At 37.1% G+C, this 23,596-nt stretch overlaps 2 protein-coding genes and 2 pseudogenes across 2 annotated transcripts; 1 reads left to right on the forward strand and 3 right to left on the reverse strand.

The window, feature by feature from the left end:
- The first annotated feature begins 314 nt into the window (after positions 1-314).
- LOC109127613 (putative defensin-like protein 277) lies at positions 315-764 on the forward strand. The gene is made up of 2 exons (XM_019232607.2): positions 315-463; positions 545-764. The coding sequence occupies exons 1-2, from the start codon at positions 394-396 to the stop codon at positions 694-696; spliced, it is 222 nt and encodes a 73-aa protein (XP_019088152.1). The 5' UTR covers positions 315-393; the 3' UTR covers positions 697-764.
- A 4,347-nt stretch (positions 765-5,111) lies between these two features.
- Positions 5,112-7,491, reverse strand: LOC109127332 (putative acetyltransferase At3g50280 pseudogene; annotated as a pseudogene).
- Positions 7,492-16,549: 9,058 nt separating this feature from the next.
- On the reverse strand, positions 16,550-17,841 carry LOC104728287 (putative acetyltransferase At3g50280 pseudogene; annotated as a pseudogene).
- A 3,536-nt stretch (positions 17,842-21,377) lies between these two features.
- LOC104728289 (uncharacterized) lies at positions 21,378-22,746 on the reverse strand. The gene is made up of 2 exons (XM_087472636.1): positions 22,627-22,746; positions 21,378-22,454 (listed from the first exon to the last, which is right to left on the reverse strand). Exons 1-2 carry the CDS (start codon positions 22,744-22,746, stop codon positions 21,378-21,380), a joined length of 1,197 nt encoding a protein of 398 aa, XP_087328762.1.
- Positions 22,747-23,596: the final 850 nt, after the last annotated feature.

Raw genomic sequence — 23,596 nt, forward strand, 5'->3', positions numbered from 1 at the left:
AAACAGAAGAAGGAAAACTTGCACTCAATTTGTAGTCCTTACTCTAGCTATTGCGGTCAGATTAATATATAGAGTTTCCTATTCATAATTATTAATGACATCAGTTTTAATTAAAAAAATATATATATTTTGGTTTAGTAAACAAGATATATTAGAGTAATTTAGGACCTTTTATGTGCTATTCAATGTAAATTTATATTTATTTATTTCTATATTTTAATTTTGACTAAGCTATTAGAACTGGCCTAATTTGTGCTATAAGAGATATCATATGTTGACTTCTTGCAATCTCAAATAGTATATAAAAAGGGAGATTACCAATTGCTTTAAAACCAGAAAAAAACAAAAAAACTTAGATTAATTTAGAGAAAAACAGCTACAAATACAATAATAATGTCCGAACAAAAAATTCAACTTGCTTCTCTTCTATTACTTATTTGTCTCATTTTTCCTCAATCAAATGGTTATATTTTCGACCTCTATTTCTTCATATAAAAAATATATATATTTAGAAAAATGAGTTAATTCATTTTTTTTTTTCCAGCAAAACAATGCATCTTCGAAGGCCAATGTGTAACTGTTGAAGACTGCAACAACATATGCAAAAGCGGGGAAGATCCATTCTTGTGCATTCGTTCAGGCCCAAATAGAGGCAAATGTTGTTGTTTGAAGAAAGATGGTTTTGTAATAGAATGATATATTCATATATTTTGTATATCAACACCTGTCATAATAATTAAAACTAATAAGATGATAGTTATCAATTGCAAATTTTTTCACAGAAGTATGATAATTACTTACCATCATATACAAAAAAGTTGAAAATATAAAAAACTATCATTGTTGACAAAAAAAAAACTATCATTGATGCTTTGTTTCTGCCTTCTAAATTCAACCCCACACATTTCTGAGTAAGCTTCCTCTTCAAACAAGTGAATCAATAGACTTCCAAAAATATGTGATGTGTGTTTCTATGACTACTAAGTTGGAAATGTTATACTATGACTTTCAGGGCCAGTATTTATATTCTATAAATACTATAATATAGAATATAACATGTGGCATAAAACACATGCTTGAACTGCTTTATGGATGGGACGGGGTCTAATGACCTTCAAACTATATCATGATATTGCTAATTGCAGACATTAACACTAATGTATACATGACTTCAGCTCGAAAAAAAGAGAGAGAGTAGGATTACATTTCGGGTACTATATAGTATGGACACTTTCCTCGTAACTGAACAAATACTTTGAATAGCAAGTGCTAACATGAGAATATATGTTTTTTTACACTGAAAATGAAATCTTGGGAATGAAATATTATCTATATAGTGGAGGTTCTTTCGAACAAAAATTAAGCAAGATTGAATAAAGGATATAAATAATTTTTGTCAGAGACGAACACAACACAGAAATAGATATCAGTTTGACAAGAACCTACTAGAGAATGAATTTATAGTTGTCCATAGATTTATTAAGGCTATAAAAAGTACTCACAAAACTAAATTATATTCTATAATTAATTCTAATTTGAACAGAAAAATAATTAATTCCAATATAATATTGTCTATTTGTATTTACGTGGTGTATACAATCATCACCTGCTTTAGTTGAAACAAAGCATAATTGCTATGTTCTTTCGATTTTCTACACAGTTCTACAATAAGCTAAGTAACTAAACTGAGAACAACAATCATCTAATCGCTTATCAACAAAAAAATTAGTAGAACTGGAAATTGTATACTAAGCCTTTGATGCAAGGGTAAGGTTGTGTATTTCTTTTGTCTTTTTATAACATCTCCAAACCAATTTTATGGTTTTGGGGATGGGTGTTGATTGACACCAAGAAGGGTGTCGATCGACACCAACAATATTTGGTTTGGTCGAATTTGTTTTAAATCATCGAATTGGAGCGGTTTGGTTTAGAAGAAAATTTAAACCAAGATATTAAAGGCAATGTGTTATCGTAGAATCGAGACGATGAAGAGTATGATGTTCTAGAGGCTTGATTGATTGTGGTCTAGCTATTATTAGGTTGCTAAAGTTGAGTCGGTAGAACATTATAGGATGTTGGTGATTGTTTTTTGACTTTATTGGTTTTTTGGATTATTCATTGTTAGATACAATACCATACTAGGTTAAATAATATTGTTTTGTTATCCGTTGATTTTGATCGATGCTAAGTTGTTAGTGGGTATTGGACCATTGGAGAATTATTATAAAAACAAAAATGAGAAAGATTGTTTTAATATAAAATTATAAAAATTATATATATAAATAAAATCAAAAAAATTATGTGGTATACTATGGAATAAATCATTGTATATGTTAATATATAATAATAATTTTGTTGTAATATGTAACTTCATCAATTTAAAGATATCATATCCTCCAATCCATCCACATAAAGTCATGCAAAGACCAAATGTTTGATACACATGAAGGCAAAAGCTCTTTGTTAGCCGGTAATATCGTAAGGGTGATTTATAAATAGTCAAGTTGAGAATTTAATTAGTAATTTTATCGCCAAAAAAAAATCAATATCAATGCCCATTAGTATCTTGAATGACATTTGTAATTGCTCATTAATTATATACTAGGTTTTACCCGTGGTACACCACGGATCTATTATTTTGTTGATATATATACTGTTAACGGTTATAGGTGTTTCTTGATTCACAAGTTAAGAATATACATTTTACGATTTGTTAGTTATGATTTAGGAATGAATGATCTGACATATTCTTATTATGATTTTCAATTGATATTACTGGATTAATAGTGTACATTTAAAGCTAATAAGATCATACCAAATATGTAATCGATTATTAAACGCAAATTAGATATTTCCTAAGATGTATTCATCTTGAATTAATTGTTATATTATAGAGATGTGATTAAGAGGATGTGATTACATAATTTGGGTTATCAATTCTTTTTGTCAAACTCGGTCCTAAAAATCCGGCATGCAAATTAGATCTTTCCTAAGATACAATGAGCATTAATTGACATTAATTGGATGTAAATAAGTACGCTATGAATTAAAAACCGGCCCAAAAGTATTTGGCAATCTTAAGGACGATCCAGATAATTGAATCAGTTATAATGTTAGTTAAAAATCCGACCCGAAGTTGGCAAAAAGTGATGGCACCCTATTGTACTCCAAAAATGTATTATGAGCTCTATATGTGGATATACTTGTTTGGTTACAAATATCCTAAGACAATTTTTAATAAATATCCATTTATAAAAATTTAAATCACATTATATGCTGAAAAAAATCTAAAATTTTATTAACTTTATATATTAAATAGTAATTAAAATAATTAAATTTAAGATTAAATAAAAATGAAAAGAGAATTATATTTTAATCGAACATATTGATTTAAATTAGATAGATATATTTTAGGAAATTAATATTATCAAATATGGAAATGATTGTGTTTGGTTGTAAGGATTGTAGAGAATTTAGTTGAGACTTGTTTGTATACAAAGATAAGTGAAAACGACACAAAAATATATTTCAAAAATATTAACATAGATATAGTTTTCTTTTAATTACAGACGTAACCTTCCCTTTATTATTTTCAGCCTACATCTTCCAAATACGACAATCAGTCATGTTTTATTTGAGTACTTTTTTAATAATAAACTTGACTATGAAAGATTTTCCGATATCATTTTTGTTTTTGTCGTCACTAAGAAACAGTATGGTAGCTGAATATGTGGCCCTTTCCGTAACAGGAGCTCAATATATATCGTTACATTTTTTAAGTTTTGTCTATCGATCGATGAGAACAAACTAATATATATTCCAAGATTTGTTCACACTTTAGTTGTACAATCTGGCACGTATACAACTCGGAAAATCTTGAAAGGGATGCTAGTAAAAAGTTTCAAAAGTATCGGCAGAATTTATTTCAAATTTTCAACTAATTGATGAGTTACAATATGTGTTATGTGTTTAATTCGATAGAATATTTAGTAAAGTTCGATTCTAAACCAATGTTTATCCAAAACTAATTAAACTGGTCATATAATCGGTTCACTAGTATATATCTATTTTTATATGAATGTAAAAATATATTCAACAAAAAAAAAACTGTTTTTACAACAAATGCAGCTTATAGGGAGTAGAGAAAACATGAGAAGCTTAAACTTTTACTCTAGTACTAGGTTTTACCCTGTGGTATACCACGGGTCTATTATTTTGTTGATATGATACTGTAATAGTTAAGTGGTGCTTGTAGCCGATGGTGAATTGCATCTATATATATATTGTTAACCGTTGTAGATAGGTTTTGTATAAACTTTTGATTCGCAAGTTGAGAATATACATTTTATGATTTAGGAATGAATGATATGACATATTCTTATTTTGATTCTCAATTGATATTATTGCATTAATAGTGTACATTTAAAGCTAATAAGAACTTAGCAAATATGTAATCGTTTATTAAACGCAAATTAGATATTTCCTAAAATGTATTCATCTTGAATTAGTTGCTATATTATAGGAATGTGATTACAAAATTTGTGTTATCAATTTTTTTTGTCAAACTCAGCCCTAAAAATTTGGCATGTAAATTAGATCTTTTCTAAGATACAATGAGCATTAATTGGCATTAATTGGATGTAAATAAGTATGCTATGAATTAAAAACCGGCCCAAAATATTCGGTAATCTTAAGAACGATCCGGATAATTGAATCGGTTATAATTTTAGTTAAAAATCTGACCTGAAGTTGGCAAAAAGCCAAAAAATGATGGCACCCTATTGTACTTTAAAAATGTATTTCGAGCTCTATATGTGGATTTACTTGTTTGGTTATAAATATCCTAAGAAAAATTTTAAAATATATATCCGTTTATAAAAATTCAAATCACATCATATGCTGAAAAAAATCTAAAATTTTATTAACTTTATGTATTAAATAGTAATTGAAATAATTAAATATAAGATTAAATAAAAGTGCAAGGAGAATTATATTTTAATCTAACATATTGATTTAAATTAGGTAGATAGTTTTTAGGAAATTAATATTATCAAATAAGGAAATGATTGTGTTTGGTTGTAATGATTGTAGAGAATTTAATTGAGACTTGTTTAGATACAAAAATAAGAGAGGATGACACAAAAATGTACTTCAAAAATGTTAAGATAGATATCAGACCATAAAGAAGAACTAAAGGTCACATGAACATCAATACTCCCCTCTTCCACTCCCCGAAACATGACAAGGATACCACCAGTACAATTAGCTGGGCCAGCTCGAGCCGCAATCAGTTTCCCCCAACCGAAATCATTATCGTACACTTCAAACCGTGGAGAGCTTGCGATGATCAAAGAATTATCAGCCAATCTTCTCCCAACCGTTATTTTTGGTATCTTAACATTTGTAACCCAATTCTTTGCAAAATTTTCGTAACTTTCCTTCGTTTCTGACCTCACCTTTTTTACTTATTAGCAAAGCACTCCAGCCTAGCCCATGTTCCAACAGCTCTCCCACAGAGGTTGTCGCCGTTGGCAGAGCCGTTACATTCCCAAAACACTCTTTGTTGAGAGGAGGATCTAGCCTCTGTCTCATATCCGCCGCTACTATGCATTGCGTTTCTTCTTCTCGGTTTAGACCACTGTGTTTCATGATTAATAGCCAAAGATATGCCACGACCGCTTGAAGAGACGAGATTTGTAGATTTGTGGTGCCAATTTCGTTGTTGGTTTTCTCTTTGAGATCTAAAATTTTCTTCTTTGAGAAGTGAAAAACTCTCTCTTTAGTTGAAATTTCACAACGTGGTAGCGTCTCCATCTCTAAAACCGGAATATGCACCGGGTAATCGATTGTGTCAACGAACCAATTTTTGAGAACAAGAGGCTTACTATTAGAAACCGAACCGTTGAGAAAAATCTTGGACCAAGTGTTGAAGAATTTCCAGAGGGAAGAACCATCCGCCACCAAGTGATTGTAACCAAAACTGATAAAAACTCCATCTTTGATCTCGGTGACTTGCAACGCAAGCAAGGGCTCCAAGACAAGGGCGTCACAGCTTTGGACATTGTTGGAAGGAAAAAAATTCCTTAAAAAAGAAGGAACAGAACCATGATATTGAAGTACATCTTTGACGGTGACAGATTCGGCTTTCGAGTGGACGAACTTGGCACCGGAACCATCACAGTCAATGTAAAACGACACGGTATTGTCTTCATGATTGTTTACTTTGACGAGACGACCAACAAACGGGAAATAAATCTTCAAGGCAGTCGAAAAAGAGGCCATTAATCGAGGAATTATAAGGTTTTCAGGGTCAGGTTTGGGGAAGAGAAGACCTCTTTGAGGATAAAAAAGATAAAGAAGGTCAAGATCATGTGGAGTTAGATGGACCTTTTTACGAATCGAATGGTGTTTGTTTTTCGGTCGTACCATGCTTGAAGAAATAACGATCACTTCTACCATTTTGTTCCTGTAGAGAAGAAGATATCAAAACTGGTGACATATAAATAAATGAATTATTCATATCAAATAGACACATTGGAAAAGCACCTCGGTCAAAAACTCTCTCTCTTGAAGAAGAAGCATTCGCCCTAACCGTCACCCAAGAATTTTTCTCCGATGGCCGGCGATGGGTGGCTTCCACAGCACCATCGTCGGCTCCAGTTTCTTTTTGTTTTAGGTTGTCCATGTTTTTCTTCCTAGTTTTGTCAATCCTAAGCTCCGTCGTCTCCACCCTTTGTCCCTTCCTCTCGATGACGATAGTTCTTCCCTGCGTGGTGACTATCACGGAGGACTGGTGGCCGATTGTTGATGTTCGAAAGTGGATCTCTTCCCTGGTGGCTCCCTCTCGTCCTTCTGATCTGGTCATGGAGGTTTCAGGTTCCCGATCTGGTTCTAATGTCTCGACATTCTAGCTCATCAGCTCTGTTCTCGTTTGATTTTGAGTCAGTGGTGATTTGTCGCATATTCCGTTTGCTCTCAAGGTGGTTCTGAAGAGTTTTTTCTTGGATTTTGTTGGCTTTGCAGTGGATCTGTCTCGCTTGAAGCTTGTTTTTAGTCAGTTTCTTGTATCCCTGTCTTAGCTTTGAAGGTCTCTTTGGTTTTGCGACAACGGCCTCATTGTTTTTGGGTTCCTCCTCCTTTGGTTGTGTTGAGTGACTTGGTTTTGGTTTTTATTTTGTTTGTTCGCTTAGGTTTTTCTCAATTTAGGACAGTTTAATCGTTGGTTTAGGCTAGATCTTTGGATTTAGAGGTCCTTAATCTACGGGTTGGCCTTTTTTTGCAATCCGGTATCAGCTTTTTTATGGCCTCTCTTCTTTGATTTGGTTGTTAAACTGGTTGACTTGTTCTGCTTTGGTAATTTGTTTTGGATTTTGCTTGTGATTAGTCTCTGTTTGCCCTTCCATGGCTGAGTTTTCAATCGGGTTCCTCTTATTGCAATTGTGGATGGTACATTTTACCCACTTGTTTGGGTTTCCTCCGGTTTTGCTAGAAGGTTGGTTTGGTCGGCTTCCTTGAGCTAGTGCGTTCATCCTCCTTCGTCAAATTCTCTGTCAAGTCCCGCGATTCGTTCTACTTCAACTAGCCTTCTCCATGGTTCACTTGTTTGGGCTTTTTTGGGACTCTACCATTAGTGGCTCCTTCAGGTTCCATAGTTTGCTTTTCTGTATAAGTTTTCCTCGTTTGGGTGTAGTTTCCCTCTTTTGGGCTTTCGTTTCTGGGGATATCTCTTTATTCCTTCAGTTTAGTGTTTCAAAAACGCATCCCGCCCTTGTAGTTCACAATCGTATTTTATAATGGAAAATCTTCTGACAAAAAAAAAAAAGACACATTGGAAAACTAGAGCTAGCCATACCTATAAGACTTTATGCTCTCTACCTTTATGATGGATAAATATATATAGTTTTTTATTGTGGCCAAAATGTGGACTCTATAAAAAAATATAGATTGTTTTATTGTTGGTTAAAACTCTATATATATTTATCCATCATAAATGTTGATATAAAATATCAACATTTTTATAACATGTTGATATTTCTACCAAAAAAAATCATAAATGTTGATATAATATGATATGATATGATATATTATAATATTATAAAGAAAAAATGAAATAGGATATTGTGACCCGTTTGTCTGTTGATGTTACAGGACGGAGTGTCGTTTACTCTAGTGATTTACGTAGATAGTTCCAAACGCATCGTACATGCTTAAGAACAAACATATAGAACAGTAAACAATATCCACAAAATATTTATTAGGCTTCCGACTGATCTTAATCAAAATTTTCAAATGTACTGTTCGGTTCAACTTTTGTTAGGATCATTGAATTTGTGGTGTTTTCGTTCATATTCTTGATATATCCATATAAATTCTTCAATTCGTGAATCAGCTTAAAGAACCCTATATATAGTTGCATTCCGATCCGAGTAAAATTGTGTGAAACGTAATATTTCTTATCACGATATATGTTTAAGTTAAACTGTAATTATATAAAGAGGAACCATAAAAAATTTAAACCGAAAAGCAAAATGAAATTGGAGGTATCGAACTCATCATCCCATCATGCAATAACCATTTGAGTATTTGACCTAATAAGCTATATAACAAATAGTTCTCGATAATTCTAATTTTATAATCAGCCTAAGGTACGTGCTCCACCACTTCCATCTTTAGATCTGTTCTTTTAGGTCGATTTTTGTCGATCCAAAGGATGTATATCCAAAAAATCTTAATTCACAAATATTTGAACAATTTTTTTTTTTTGTAACTAACTAAATGACATATGTCTAATTAATATCTAAAATATGTTTTTTTGTAACTAACTATATGACATACGTCTAATTAATATCTAACATATGTCTTTTTCGGATAATGAAATTCTTAATCTCTTTGGATCGATTAACATAGCTAGTTTCTTCCTAGACTGGTACTCAGAACATGGAGTTGGGGAAAGTTTGGTTTTTCATTTTGCGTTTTTCGTGGTGCGTTTTTTATTTTTCTAAGGGTTTAGTACAAAATCCTTTGCTGCTTCTATAGGGTATCCAACTTTAGATTTTGTTGATACCATACGTTCTAGTTCTCAGTTATGTATTGTTTGACATGCAATAGAGTTGCGGCGCCTGCCCATATATTATAAAGAGAGAGAGTAACCAAATAGTAGAAGAATAATATATAATATTGGATATCCACCGAAAACGTGTTCGTCAAATTTTATTTGTCAAATTTGGAGTTTATTAGGCTTCCGACAGATCTTAATCAAATTTGTCAAATGTTCTATTCGATTCAACTTTTGTTAGGATCATTGCATTTGTGGTGTTTTCGTTCATATTCTTGATATATCCATATAAATTCTTCAATTTCTGAATCAGCTTAAAGAACCGATCATATATAGGATATAGACATGGAAGGAAGACAATTTATATTATTATTTTTGAAGTACATTTTGTGTTATGCCTTTAAAGTTTTGATTATTTTATTTGTTTTATTTACAACATTAACCCTTAAAATAATTTCATAAATAATATTGTAGAGAAACTCAAATACTAAACTTTCTTAAATTGACCAACATTTGTTACATTTATTGCCATAAAATATTAACAACATATATACATTCCGATTTTTCCAAAAATAACTCTACCCATTAAAGTTTTAACCCATTAAATCTTCAAAACTATTTTTATGGATGCTAGAATCTCTCAAATTTAAATGACATACAACAGATTTTCCGTAACAAAAAGTTTACAATCTCCATAATTATATCAACATTAATAAATTTCCTAAACCGAAAATCCAATTTTAGAATGATTTGAAAACCAATATTCACAAATATTTAACTTTAGCAATAAGACATACATTTAATTCAATATATATTTTATTTAGAAACTGAATATTGTTTGGTAATAATATAAACAACTAAAAACGGAATACAATTAAATTTAGCTTTTATTGGTCTCGATAAAAGACCCCTTCCTCATCAAGCATATTTAGATATATAAATATCAACTTCAAAAACTATACAAAACATCTACAACCAAAACCTACAACCTCATATCTAAAAGAGAAATGGCTGCAACATTTGGTTGTTTGAGAGATGTCCGCCCTTACAAGACGGCGTGGAGGGTGCAAGTGAAAGTCCTTCACTTATGGCGTCAATACACAAGCAGCACTGCGGAAACCCTGAAGCTGATCTTGGCACTGTAAGAATCACACAAAAACATAATTTCCATTATTCTCTTTTATTTTCACATGAATCTTACTATGCTGCTTTAATTATTTCAGGGAATGAAAATCCACACATCACTCAAAAAAGACATGGTTACACGGTATGTTTGATTATTTTTTTTTATTATTCTTTTTACGCAAAAACTTATTTTGATTATTATTTTTTCGCAAAAACTTATTTTGATTTTGGTGAGACGGATTGGCATTAATCCCATATAAGGAGTTAAGTGGAATTGTTTTTTTTTTAAAACACTTTTAGATGTGTACCAGGAGATAAATGCATTACTAGACTATACATATACCACACGAGTTAAAAACCTTGAAAACACTACAAAAATTCTATACTTTGAATACTTATATCAAATACATGTAAAATTTTATATTTATAAAATTAATAAAACAATAATAAAATAACAAATAAATACAATATAAATTTTAAAATTAAAAATATTGTCCCGCGGTGTATCGCGGGTTAAATCCTAGTAGTAAATATTATAACTTGTGTACACTATATATATTGTAAACCTAACATCTAATAGAATCATTCAGCCTCCCTTTCTACATGGTATCAGAGCCACGATATTCAGCCTCCCTTTCAAAAATTTTCTCTTTTTTGCCGCTCACCATGTCGTCAACCTCAAGTGAGACCATTGCTGTCTCTGACACACAAAACCTTACCTCCATCAATATGACTAATGTCAACAAACTCAAGAGTACCAATTTCTTGATGTGGAGCAGGCAGGTTCAAGCCCTTCTTGATGGCTACGACCTCACAGGCTATGTCGACAATACCATTGTCGTCCCACCTTCTACCGTGACTACGGCCGGTGTCACTGCTGCTAATCCGGACTACAAGATCTGGGTCTGGCAAGACCGTCTTATCTACAGCGCCCTACTAGGCGTGATCTCCGACTCCGTGCAGCCACTTCTCTCTACCACCAACACATCGGCCGAGATCTGGTCCACTCTCAAACAGATCTACGCCACTCCCAGTCTCTCTGCTGTTCAACAGGTGCAACAGCAGATCAAAGCATGGATCAAAGGTGACAAGTCCATTGAGGATTATTTCCAAGGGCTTACAACGCGTTTTGATCAGCTGGCTCATCTCGACAATCCTATGTCTCCCGAGGATCAGCTCGAGAAAATCCTCTCAGGTCTACCGGAAGACTATAATCGTGTGGTGGACCAACTCGAAGGACATGAGAAATATCCTTCTCTTCCTCAAGTGTTAGAAAAGTTGTTGTACCAAGAAACAAGTTGAAGGCGTTGATGTCTACGCTGTCTCCTTTGCTTCTAGTATCTGCTAATGTGGTTCAATATCGCGGCCGCGGCTATGCTCGAGGTTCCTCTCGTCAAACGTCTCGCGATAATCAAACGTGGCAACAGCAGCAGTTTACGCCACGGTTCTCGTCCTCACCATCTCGTGGTGGATATCAGGGTCGATGCCAACTGTGTGGTGTACATGGCCATAGTGCCAAACGATGTTCCCAGTTTCAACTCTCGTCATCTTCGTCGGCACCAGTTCCTTGGCAACCACGTGCACACTTGTCTGCCGCTTCGCCGGCCAACCCCAACTGGGTTCTCGACGCGGGTGCTACCCATCATCTCACGACTGATCTGAATAATCTGTCGCTCCATCAGCTTTACAATGGTGGTGAAGAGGTCACCATTGCCGATGGCTCCGACCTTCTTATCTCGCATACGGGTTTCACTTTTCTCTCTACTCCTGTTAAACCTCTTTGTTTAAATGATGTCTTATCTGTCCCCAATGTTGCTAAGAACTTCATCTCTGTTTACCGTTTGTGTAATTTTAACCAAGTGTCTGTAGCATTCTTTCCGGCTCATTTTGAGGTGACGGATCTCAAAACGGAGGCCCGGTTACTCCAAGGGAGAACAAAGAATGAGTTGTACGAATGGCCAATCCCCAAACACACACCTACCTCCTTGTTTGCTTCACCCTCCACCAAAGTGTCTCTGCCATCCTTCCCCTCCTATTTTACATTCTCTTATTTCGAAATTTTTCTACACCATATACATTATATAACATTTTCTTCTACGTTAAAATATCTGTATATATATAAATTTAATAAGCATTGTCTTGTTCTATTTTATTAGTTTGAACTTTGAAATATCAAAGATTTTATATTTATTGAAGGAACAATTGATATAATCGTGGTTCAGTGTCTTATAAATTATTATAGGTGAAACAACTAGACCTGTCTTTTATTTTTTAATCTATTAATTAATAACTCCTTAATTTATTAATTAATTTCTTCGGTTAGACTAAGACAACTAACCAACAAATAAAACTAACATAAAAGATAACCATAAACCAACAACTTAATGTTAATTTTAAACAATTATTGTTCAATAACTAATATCCTAACAAAGACCCCAACGAAACAACCACCCGTTTGTGTTTACATCATTCTCCTCTTCATTGTCTATGATCTTAATATCACACTTTATTTTACGTGCACCATAAAAAGAGAGATAAGTAAATATTACCAAAAGTAATTAGCGAGACAATATATCATACTAATTATCTACATACAAGCAGGGGTGGAACCAGCATAAAATATTAGTGAGGAAAATTCGTAGGATAAGTGAGTTAAACCCCTTACCTCAAGGGTTTTTCAAGCGAATGTTAATCACTTTGCCACTTAAATAACTTTGTTTAGTGTAAATTTTTTTATATATTTCAATTGTTACTTGTGGCACTTGCCACCACCATCCATAACGTAGGTCCGCCACTGCATACAAGCCATAAAACATAGAAACAAAGAAAACAAAATCCATGTTCGATGGTCACTGGTATCGATCAACACTTTCCTAAACACCCTCCTAATATTAGTTGACACATGCACTTGAAAACACCTAAAACTTTACCGTTTTCGGTCAGCACCTCCTCCTGATACATATTTTAAGACTTTTTAAATATTCCGGGTAACGAAACTGATCCAAAGATAAAAATACTCGATCAGATTATAGCCCTAAACTCGTATATCCAAATATCTGAAAATCCCGCACAAGTCCCTAAATGCCAAAATATCAATTAAAGAATTAATTTTTTTTTTTTTGAAAATGTTAGTTTTTTGTTATATCTCTTTTCAAAAATACATTTTTAGTTGGTCGGTTTAAAAAATATCACCCTAAATTTTAATAATTTAGAAATTTTGATAGTCTTAAAAAATATTTATAAATGGTAACTATTATTAATTTTGGAGGCTCGATCAAAATATTTATAAAATTTAATAAAGTGTTTATAAGGTTTTATCAAGTTTACAAAGTATTTACAATATATTACAAAACATTTATACATTTTTCGTGAGTTCACATTTTTCACATGTTCAGGATCTATTGTAGAATTTGTGTTTGTTTTCTTTTTGTCAACGATTTACAGTACAATTATACACCTAGCCTAGCCACTGTCCAGTTTCATTTAAATTTTAGTATTATATATCATAACATAAATCTTGGTTGGAGTCAGGATCTTCAAAATCTTCCTTTCGGTGGACGGAGGTTCAACAGTAGATTTACCAACACCGGGAATGTTTTCTCTCCAGTCTCCATACTAAAAGAGTTTATTGTAACTTCAAAATCCTTTGGTGCTTTAGTATACCCAATGTTCAACCTTACTTGATACCATACATTGCGATTTTTAGTACAGGCAAGCATTATTCTGAGGTGGGTGGCCATGCAAAATTGAAGATATGAAAAGTTGTGGTGTGAATAGAATTGTGCCCATTGAAATTACAAATATATAGAGAAACCAAATAGTAAGAGAATAATATATTACGAAAGGGTAGGTTGCTTTGTGAGAATGTTCTATTGGCATCTGAGTTGGTGAATGGGTTTCATGCTCCGGGAAATGTTTCTCGAGGTTGCCTTAAGATAGACATCACTAAGGCATTTGACAATCTAAATTGGGAGTTCCTGCTCAACATCCTAACAGCGATGGACATGCCCGACATGTTCATTCATTGGCTTCGGGAATGCTTCACCTCTCCGAGTTACAGTGTAGCTATCAATAGTGAGTTAGTAGGCTTCTTTCAGGGGAAAAAGGGCTTCGGCAAGGAGATCCTATCATTTCTCTCCTATTTGTCCTGGCAATGGATATTCTGTCCAAAAAACTAGACTATGGGGCTATGACAAATAGGTTTGGCTACACCCAAGTTGTCATGCCCCTATGATCACTCATTTGAGTTTTGCGGATGATGTCCTGATATTCTTTGATGGTAGAGAGGAGTCGGCGCAGGGAATTCTTGAGATTCTAGATGACTTTAAAACTGTATCGGGTCTGGGAATTAACAGAGAGAAAACAGCTCTTTTTCTTGATGGTGGCAACAATCAACTCATTCAAGACATGTCTTCCAGGCTAGGTTTGAAGCAGGATTCATTTCCCGTGAAATACCTAGGAGTGCCACTTACCTCACGAAGGTTAAGAAGACAAGACTATCACCCACTTCTCGATAAGATCAGAGCCAGGTTCACTGCGTGGACGGTCAAAAAGCTATCCTATGCAGGGCGTTTGCAGCTTATCAAATCAGTTATATACTCCACAATAACTTTTTGGGCCTCAGTGTTCGTCCTACCAGTGCAGTGTTTGGAAGAGATTGAGCAAATGTGTTGTGCCTTTCTCTGGAAGGGCGTCACCGACTCTGCAAGAGGATCGAGAGTAAGTTGGGAATCAATTTGCACCCCCAAGGAGAGTGGCAGACTTGGCTTGAGGAGATTAGTTCCTTGGAATAAGGTTCTAATTTTGAAATTGATTTGGCTTATATTTGCTAATGGAGGCTCACTGTGGGTCTCTTGGGTGAGAAGCCACTTGATCGGAAGGCTGAACTTTTGGACTTTGGACCAATCCTCCTCGGGCAGTTGGATCTGGAAAAGTATATGCAACCTAAGACCGATCACTCGATGGTTTATAGTCTGTAAAGTCAACTCCGGTATTACCTGCAGCTTCTGGTTAGACAATTGGACAGGCCTCGGTCCACTGATTGAGTTGATAGGCCCGGAAGGCCCCAGATTTTCAGGTTTACCTATTACTGCAGTGGTTGCAGACGCTCATAGGAATGGAGAGTGGTGGATAGCTCGAAGTAGAAGCTGAAATAGGACCATTCATGTACTTAAGAACTCTTTGCCTCAGTCTACAATTCTCGGATATGAGGATGACTCAGTAGATGATGAGTATCTCTGGAAGATAAGTGACTCCCAACCGGCGGGAGAGTTCTCCACATCAAAAACTTGGCACCACTTAAATCCGCCTGAGAACAGAATGAATTGGTGGAAGGGAGTTTGGTTCAAGGACAGAATCCCGAAACACGCCTTCATTGTCTGGATGGCAGCTAGGGATAGGTTGCTCACGCAGGACAGAATGATCAGTTGGGGTTTTCATGTTCCAGCTTCTTGTCTCCTCTGTAGTGGTCATGACGAATCAAGACAACACCTCTTCTTCGACTGCACTTACTCTGCGGAGGTCTGGTGGTCATTCACAACTAAGGCCCACGTAACCCCTCCAATTATGTTTGAGGATGGGGTTAGATGGCTGAAGAATCCTTGTAGAGATAAAAATGTCGCATTAATTCTCAGACTCGCCTTTCAAGCCTCAGTTTACTTGCTCTGGAAAGAAAGAAACGCCAGACTTCATAATGCCTCCTCCCGGTCTCCAGCATCCATCATTGCCGACATCATGAACATCATTCGCTGCCGTCTTGACCCGCTAACTAGATCACAACGGATTGGCCTTCATGAAGAATCTCTTTTGATCACTTGGTTTCGTTTATTTCAATCTTAGTGTGGCAGCTCGATAATGTTGTAACTTCGGAGCAGGGATGTTTATTTCTCGCCTGCTTTATATATAAAATGGTATGGGTTAAAAAAAATATATATATATATATTACGGATATCAACCGTACACTTTTGCTTTTGTCGTCACTAAGAAAAACTTTTGTCGTCACTAAGAAAAGACGTGTGAATATATATATTTTCCATTGGTACTTGTCAATATGTTTTGATATAATAATAATGGCTCAATATGTGGCCCTTTGCGCAATATAATGTATGTTTTTAGTCTTTACGTTTGACTATTATAATGTTACACGCTAAAGCCGTGTATAATTAATCCGCCGTATAACATGTGTCGAACTCAATAACGTATTCAACGACATTGGTTTAATATTTCAGTAAAAAGTCGGTTCTAGACCAATGTCTAACAACAGTAATTAAACTTAATTACCATCCAGGCATCCACCAATTGATGCAACTCTAAACCAGCTTAACTAACTCTTACTTAAGCTCAAGATCATTTGTTATTTAATTTGTCAAATTTTTCATTAACAAGATTTATCTTATTCACCAATCATATCATTTGGTCAATAGGTTCAAAAGTACATCAGACCATAAAGAAGAACTTAAGGTCGCATGAACATCAATACTCCCTTCTTCAACTCCCGGAAACACTACAAGCAAACCACCAATACCATTACCAGGTCCAGCTCGAGACCGTGGGGAGCTTGCGACGACCAAAGAATGATCAGCCAATCTAGTTTTAACCCCTATTTTTGGTATTTTAACATTTCTAGTCCAATTCTTTGCAAAAGTTTTATAATTATTGACTTATTTGCAAAGCAGTCCAGCCTAGACCATGAGCCAACAATTCTCCCACAGTGGTTGTGGCTGTTGCGAGATCGATTACATTCCCAAAGCACTCTTTCTTGAGAGGAGGGTTTAGCCTTTGTCTCATATCCGCCGCTATTTTGCATTGTGTTTCTTCTTCTCGGTTGAGACCACTGTGGCTGATGATTGATAGCCATAGATATGCCACAACCGCTTGAAGAGATGAGATTTTCGGAAAAATGGTCCAATTTCATAGTTGGCTTTCGCTTTGAGATCTTGAATTTTATTTTTGGAGAAGTGAAAAATTCTCTCTTTGGTTGTAGTTTTACAACGTGGTGGCGTCTCCATCTCCGAAACCGGAATATGTACCGGGTAATCGATCGTGTCAAGGAACCAATTTTTTAGAACAAGAGGCTTAATATTAGAAACCGAACCGTTAAGACAAATCTTGGACCAAGTGTGGAAGAAACTCCAGAAGGAAGAACCATCGGCCACCAAGTGATTGTAACCAAAACTGATGAAAACTCCATCTTTGATCTCTGTGACTTGCAATGCAAGCAAGGGCTCCGAGACAAGGGCGTCATGGCTTTCGACGTTGTTTGCAGGGAAAAATTGCGATATGAAATCAGGAACAGAGCCATACGACTGAAGGACATCATTCACGGAGACAGATTCGGCCTTTGCATGGACGAATTTGGCACCTGAACCGTCACAGTCGATGTACACCGACAGCGTGTTGTCTTCGTGATTGCTTACTTTGACGAGACGACCAGCCAACGGGAAATATATCTTTAATGCGGTCGAAAGAGAGGCCTTTAATCGAGGGATGATTTGGTTATCTGAGTTGGGTTTGGGGAAGAGGAGATCTCTTTGAGGATAGAAAACATAGAGAAGGTCGAGATCATGAGGAGTTAGATGGATCTTTTCACGACCCGAGTGGTGTTCTTTTTCAAGTCGTACAATGCTTGATGAAATAACGCATATAGGAAAACTTGAAGCCATGTCTTCAAAACTTAATGCTCCACATCAATGATGAACAATATTTATATACACAATATAACTATGTAAAATTTTATCGAGATCTAAATCTACAGAATATTTTTTTGTTAAAGGGTATTCAATTAAGGAGGGTGTATTCAACTTGACATTTTAAGTGATTGTGTAAAAGTTACAAATCATATGTTATTCAATTATGGATTTTAAAAAGTCTCATGAAATCCACTGTTATTCAAAACAGTTTGTGGATTTGGATTTTAATAAGTTTTAGGGATTCTGGAGGATTTTGGAGGATTTGTTTAGTTAAAAATACAGAAATACAAATCTCATGGTTTTAGGTAGGATTTGAAAGAATTTTACCATAAATTATATCAACTCCCCTAAAATCTATCAAAATTCCAAATTTTCTAAATCCCATCAAATCGTCCAAAATCATTGTTTCAAAGAGACTCTTCGTCGTCGTCAAGGAGACTTCTTGCTCAGTCGTGAGGGAGAGAGATAGTAGGGAGTAGATGAAGGGACCTTCGACGGTGGCTTAGCTTTGCCGGATCGGAGACTACCTCCCCTATCGAAACCAATCCCGCGAAACCTCCAGAATATCCGGTTCCCAAATCTAACTATCTTCCTCACTAGTTTCTCGTTTCTCGCTGTGAAACTCCTTCCACTCTGCGTCGCTACTCCGCCGGTAGAGCTCTTACCATAGGAGTCTCGCAGATGCTTCTCCCTTCCACTGCTCCCTTGATCTTGATCCAATGGTGTCGCCGAGAAGATGTAGAGTCGCGGTTGAAGAACCATGAACCGTAGGGTCCTCAACGTCACTAGAATTGACTGAGAACCCACCGTCTTAGGAAAGAAATCGCCGCGAGTGAGATTCACGCGGGTGACTTCTCTCAAATAAGTGTTCCGGTAAATCTACAGAACTTAAACATGTGAAAAATGTGAACTCTTGAGATTTTACGGCGTAGTGTCCTTAACTATATAGATTTAGTACTTCATATTCATTGGTTGTTACGCATCCACTACAAAGGTTACGTTTGCGGCGGTTGTTAACTTTTGACAACAATCACAGTATATGCTTTATATTATTTTGTGCCGCTTCTAATGGTTAGCTTTCGAAAAAAAATAATGTTGTTAGTGTTTGAAGCGCGAACAGTTGTGTTGGTTACAAAAAACGAAAATTATTTTAAATAGTAGTAAAAATTTTCAAAACAATAAAGTAAAAAATATTAAAATAAAGCATGTATTGTATATTATCGAATATTATTATATTAAATTTGATATATATATATATATATATATATACTTTATTTTATTTTATTTTGTTAAAATAAATATTTTTCATTAGTTAACATGTTTTAGTCTAAAGTTAAATTTAAAACTTTAATAGTAAAGATTTTATAAGTTCTCTTATACAATTATATATCATATACATTTTTGATAGGGTCTATATTCAACCGTTGTCAGCCAAGAAATTTTTTCCACATACGTATCTGTTTTCAACAGTTATATCAGCCGTATATGTTACTCGTTATTTGTTTAATAACACCATAAACGTTTGAAAGAAAAGACTCTCATGTTTATAATCAATTATATGTCATGCTATTTTTAATATCTAAAAATATATCTGGTATGTTTTACTTCACTTTTGTTTATTAAGAATGTTCTTGACTTACAAATATAATTTCCCTGGACCGAAACTTAGTGCTGGTCAATTAGTTATTTTCCCAGGCTCAAACTTGGAGTTAGGTCTCGCAATAGACCCACATCGGAAAAACTGAAATTTCTTGGACAATGTATATTGTACGTGGCAATCTTATTCTCTTGAACTAATTTTTTATGTAAGTTAGGTCCTCACTAATATATATCAGAGCCAATACTAATGTGGCCTAGCCACCACCGGTAGATATCCAATCCCATAAAATTCATGTTTTCGATGTCCAATCATAAGACTGAGGAGGCAAAATATATTAAAACTAGATTTGAATTTGCGGTATATTATAGGATAAGTTTTTCTTAATTATTTTTAAATATTTTTTTGTCGTATTTGTCAATTTTAAGTGTTAGTCAGATCGTTAGAGTATTATCTTTTATTTGATGTTAGAGGTTTGATCTTGTTTTGGTATTCATATTTGTTGAAACGAGAAACAACAAATATATTGATTCGAAGATGAAACAAGATCTGGGCAGACTTTCGGTGTAAATCGATTAAACAATGAAGAACTGCGAACTAGATTTTTTCTTAGATAGTTTTCCTGTTCTTGATATCAAAAATACATGTCATTTTTCTCTGTCAATCCGCGAATATTTAAACAGATAGCGACCCTAAAACTATCTCCCTCATTTCCTCCGATGATCTCTGTCCGTTATCCCACCAACTCCTCCGGAAGTTGACTTCGACACCTCTTTTCCTGCGGGATCTTCTTCTTGGGCTTGCTACAGACCCATTTCAAAGAAAGACAACCAACCCATGTTGGGCCTCTCCGGTGGGCCCTGTGATCGTCGAAACCCAACCCCAACAATTGCCCCCAGCCTTTTACTCTGGACAAAGAAGGGTTAAAGGCGAATATTCCAGGAATCTTTCATCGTTTCGGTTTCACAATCCTTCTCGGGGAAAACGCACTGGATCTTGGCTTCCGAGATTTTCGTGATGATGAGCTTCTCATTGTCTGTTCCGAAGACTTTTGATAACATAAAGGATAGACTTCGTTGGTGAATACGATGAACCGAAAATGAATTAATCACCGAGCGCAGAAGTGCCCGGGGTATTTAGAGTGAACCTAATCGGACTGCGAGATGGTGTTATGTTCGCGCAGGGTTATTAAACAGCGACATGATATTTGTTTCGGTGTAACATAGTTAGGCTCGCGTTTTACGAGGCGGTGTATGAAAAGTTTTGAAACGGAATGGTCTAAGTAGCGAGATCATCTTCAGATTCGCGTGAAGCGCCCGGGGGCTATTTTACTCGATCTTGCGTGATCAAGGTGGTCATTTGGAGTTGAGTCAATGCAACTGTTACCGACGTAGCATGGGTTGTAATGACAGGTTTTAACTTTATTGGGAGCAACTGCTCGTTGTTGTTGTTGTTTTTTTTAAATGTTTTTTGATAAAGGAAAATGATAGGGGTTGCACTCAGGAAGTCGAGTTGCCCACGTACCCTGTAATGGGATCAAGCCAGTCGTCGTTCGACTATTATCAGTACTTCTTTAAATTCATGATGTTCCAAGGCCGGGGCTCGGCCTTTCCGTTACTCTCGTTGACGAGGCGGTATACACCATTGCGAACAATCTCGGTGATCCGGTAGGAACCTTCTCACTTCATTCCCATCTTTCCGGCGTTCTTCTCCTTCTTGTGATCGAAGACCTTGCGGAGTACACGTTCTTCGATAATGAAGCTCCGGGGTCGAACTTTGGAATTATAGAAGCGGGCTACATCGTTCTGGTAGTTCTGAGCTCGCATGAGGGCTTGCTCTCTTTTTCATCAATAACGGTGAGGCTATCAAGCAATGCCTCGTTGTTTATAACCTTGCTTTCGGGGGAGACAGCTCAGCGGATACTGCCTACGGAGATTTCTGCCGGTACGACGGCTTCGATCCCGTAGGCTTGGGAGAAAGCGATTTCACCTGTGCTCCCATGTGGGGTAGTTCGGGTGGCCCATAGGACTCCGGGCCGCTGAGCATCCGAGCCGGACTTTGCGGCGCCTAACCGTCGCTTAAGACCATCCATGATTAGTTTGTTGGCCGCCTCGGCCTGCCCATTCCCCTGAGGGTACCAGGGTGTGGACGGGGTAAGCGGAATGCCCCAGTCGTCGCAGAATTTTTGCACTACAGATGAAATCAAATTGGTTCCGTTATCTGTTACGATCTCGTAAGGGATGCAGTGAAAACATACCACGTTTTTCCAAAGGAAATCTTTCACATGATCCCGAGTAATTGATTGATAGGATTCCGCTTCAATCCACTTGGTAAAATAGTCAGTTACGACCAGTAGGTGTTTCACGCGTCGTCTTCCCGACTGCTCTAGGGAGCTGATGGCATCCATCGACCATCGCATGAAAAGATAAGGGGAGGAGACCGATTTTCTCAGCTCGGCGGGCTGATTGGTCATGGGTGCATGGCGTTGACATTTGTCCCAACTTTTGCCATGCGCGTCGCAGTCTGCGAGCATGGTCGGCCAGAAGTACCCTTGCTGTTTTATCCTGAGAGCTAGCGATCGACCTCCAGAATGATTTCCGTAGGGTCCCTCGTGAGCCTCTTCCATGATGCTTTCGGTCTCTTCCCCGTGAACGCATCTGAGGTATGGACCGGCAATGCATCGCTTATATAGCTCTTCGCCGATGATGCAGAACCGCGCACTTTGCGCTTTGAGCTTTCGCGCTTGCCATCGATCCGCGGGAACGGTTCCGTTCAAGATGTACTCGCGTATTGGGATCCGCCAGTCCGTTTTCGGTCCTGTATCGTGGTCGTCTCCTGATATATGCTCATCTAGGAGTTCATCATCCTGCTCAGGTGCCTGTCCGAGATCTCCCTCGTCGTGTCTAATGCTGCCCTTGACTTGGTGGACTGTAACGCCCGCGTCCCGCGATCCGAAAGGAGCGGCAGTTTGTTTTAAGGAAATCGATAGCTATATGAGCTTAAGTAGCTAAGCTACTAGCTCAAATAGCTGGAATACGAGCTGAATGAGCTGAACAAGCTCGATGAACAAGTAGTTCAGCTATCGGCCAGCTACCGGCCAGCTATGGACAGCTATCGGCCAGCTATGGACAGCTATAGGCCAGCTGCGGACAGCTACGGACCAGCTGCGGACAGCTAGGCCAGCTAGTATCAGCTCGTCCAGCTAGCGTCCAGCTAGCGTTAGCTCGACTAAGCTTGGCCAGCTGGACGGTGGTGGACAGTCTCCGGTCATGGGACGGCATGACCAAATAGGCATGACCGAACGGGCATGGCCGGACAGGCACGGACGGACATGCATGTCCGAACGTGCACGAATGAAGGGCCTTGATGGACAGGTGCCTTTTGGAGCCTAGACTTCGGCCAGGACACTATAAATAGAGGGCAAGGCCTTCATTCCAACACACCATCATCCTTCCATCGTCCATCTAGGCCTGAGAAGAAAAGGGGGTGCGGCTCGGCGAGTATACTCGTCCGAACTGATGCGCATGCTACCTCTCTATCGAAGGTACGATGAGACGAGCGACGGTTTGGCAAGCGGGCCGATCCGATCGTAGGATAGGCGGCGGTTCGTCCGGGGAGACAAACCGATCGCAGGATGATTGACGGTTCGATCATAGAGTCGGACCGATCGAAAGGTTATCGACGATCTGCGTCAATGGACGGATCGATCGAGGGTTGACCGGTGATTCAATCTCTAGTCAGATCGGGTGATCAAAGGATCGACGATACGAGCCGTAGGTTGGATTGATCGGTCGGGTGGTCGAAAGTATCGGCCTGGTCAGAGGTCGATCTGCGATACGATTATGGGGTCGGATCGTTCGATCAGAGCAGGCGCTGATACCAAGATCGACAAGTCGATGGCGTACAATGGTATGACCGATGGGTCAACTAATGGCACGTCCGATGCCGAGCTTCGGGTACGCGAGTGGTTCAGGAAGCTGATAGAGCAACCGTTCACCGTGCACCGAAGGGACTATATGTCCCCATCCCTAATATGTGCAAGCCAGTGGGGTTGGTTGGTTGTATGGTTAAGCACAAAGGGATGGGTCAAGTTAAAGTTATATTCCGCTGCGTAAATGGGTTATGAAGCAA

Source organism: Camelina sativa, chromosome 11 (genome assembly GCF_030686135.1).
Source record: "Camelina sativa cultivar CO46 ecotype springtype chromosome 11, ASM3068613v1".
Lineage (NCBI taxonomy): Eukaryota > Viridiplantae > Streptophyta > Magnoliopsida > Brassicales > Brassicaceae > Camelina > Camelina sativa.

Bases quoted from the DNA above. Each gene is read 5' to 3' on its own strand.
- LOC109127613 (XM_019232607.2), top strand. From the start codon at position 394: ATGTCCGAACAAAAAATTCAACTTGCTTCTCTTCTATTACTTATTTGT. The intron at 464-544 runs GTTATATTTTCG...TTTTTTTTCCAG, and splicing joins CATTTTTCCTCAATCAAATG to CAAAACAATGCATCTTCGAA.
- LOC104728289 (XM_087472636.1), bottom strand. From the start codon at position 22,746: ATGCCGTCCCATGACCGGAGACTGTCCACCACCGTCCAGCTGGCCAAG. The intron at 22,455-22,626 runs GTCCGTAGCTGT...AAGCTCATATAG, and splicing joins GGCCTAGCTGTCCGCAGCTG to CTATCGATTTCCTTAAAACA.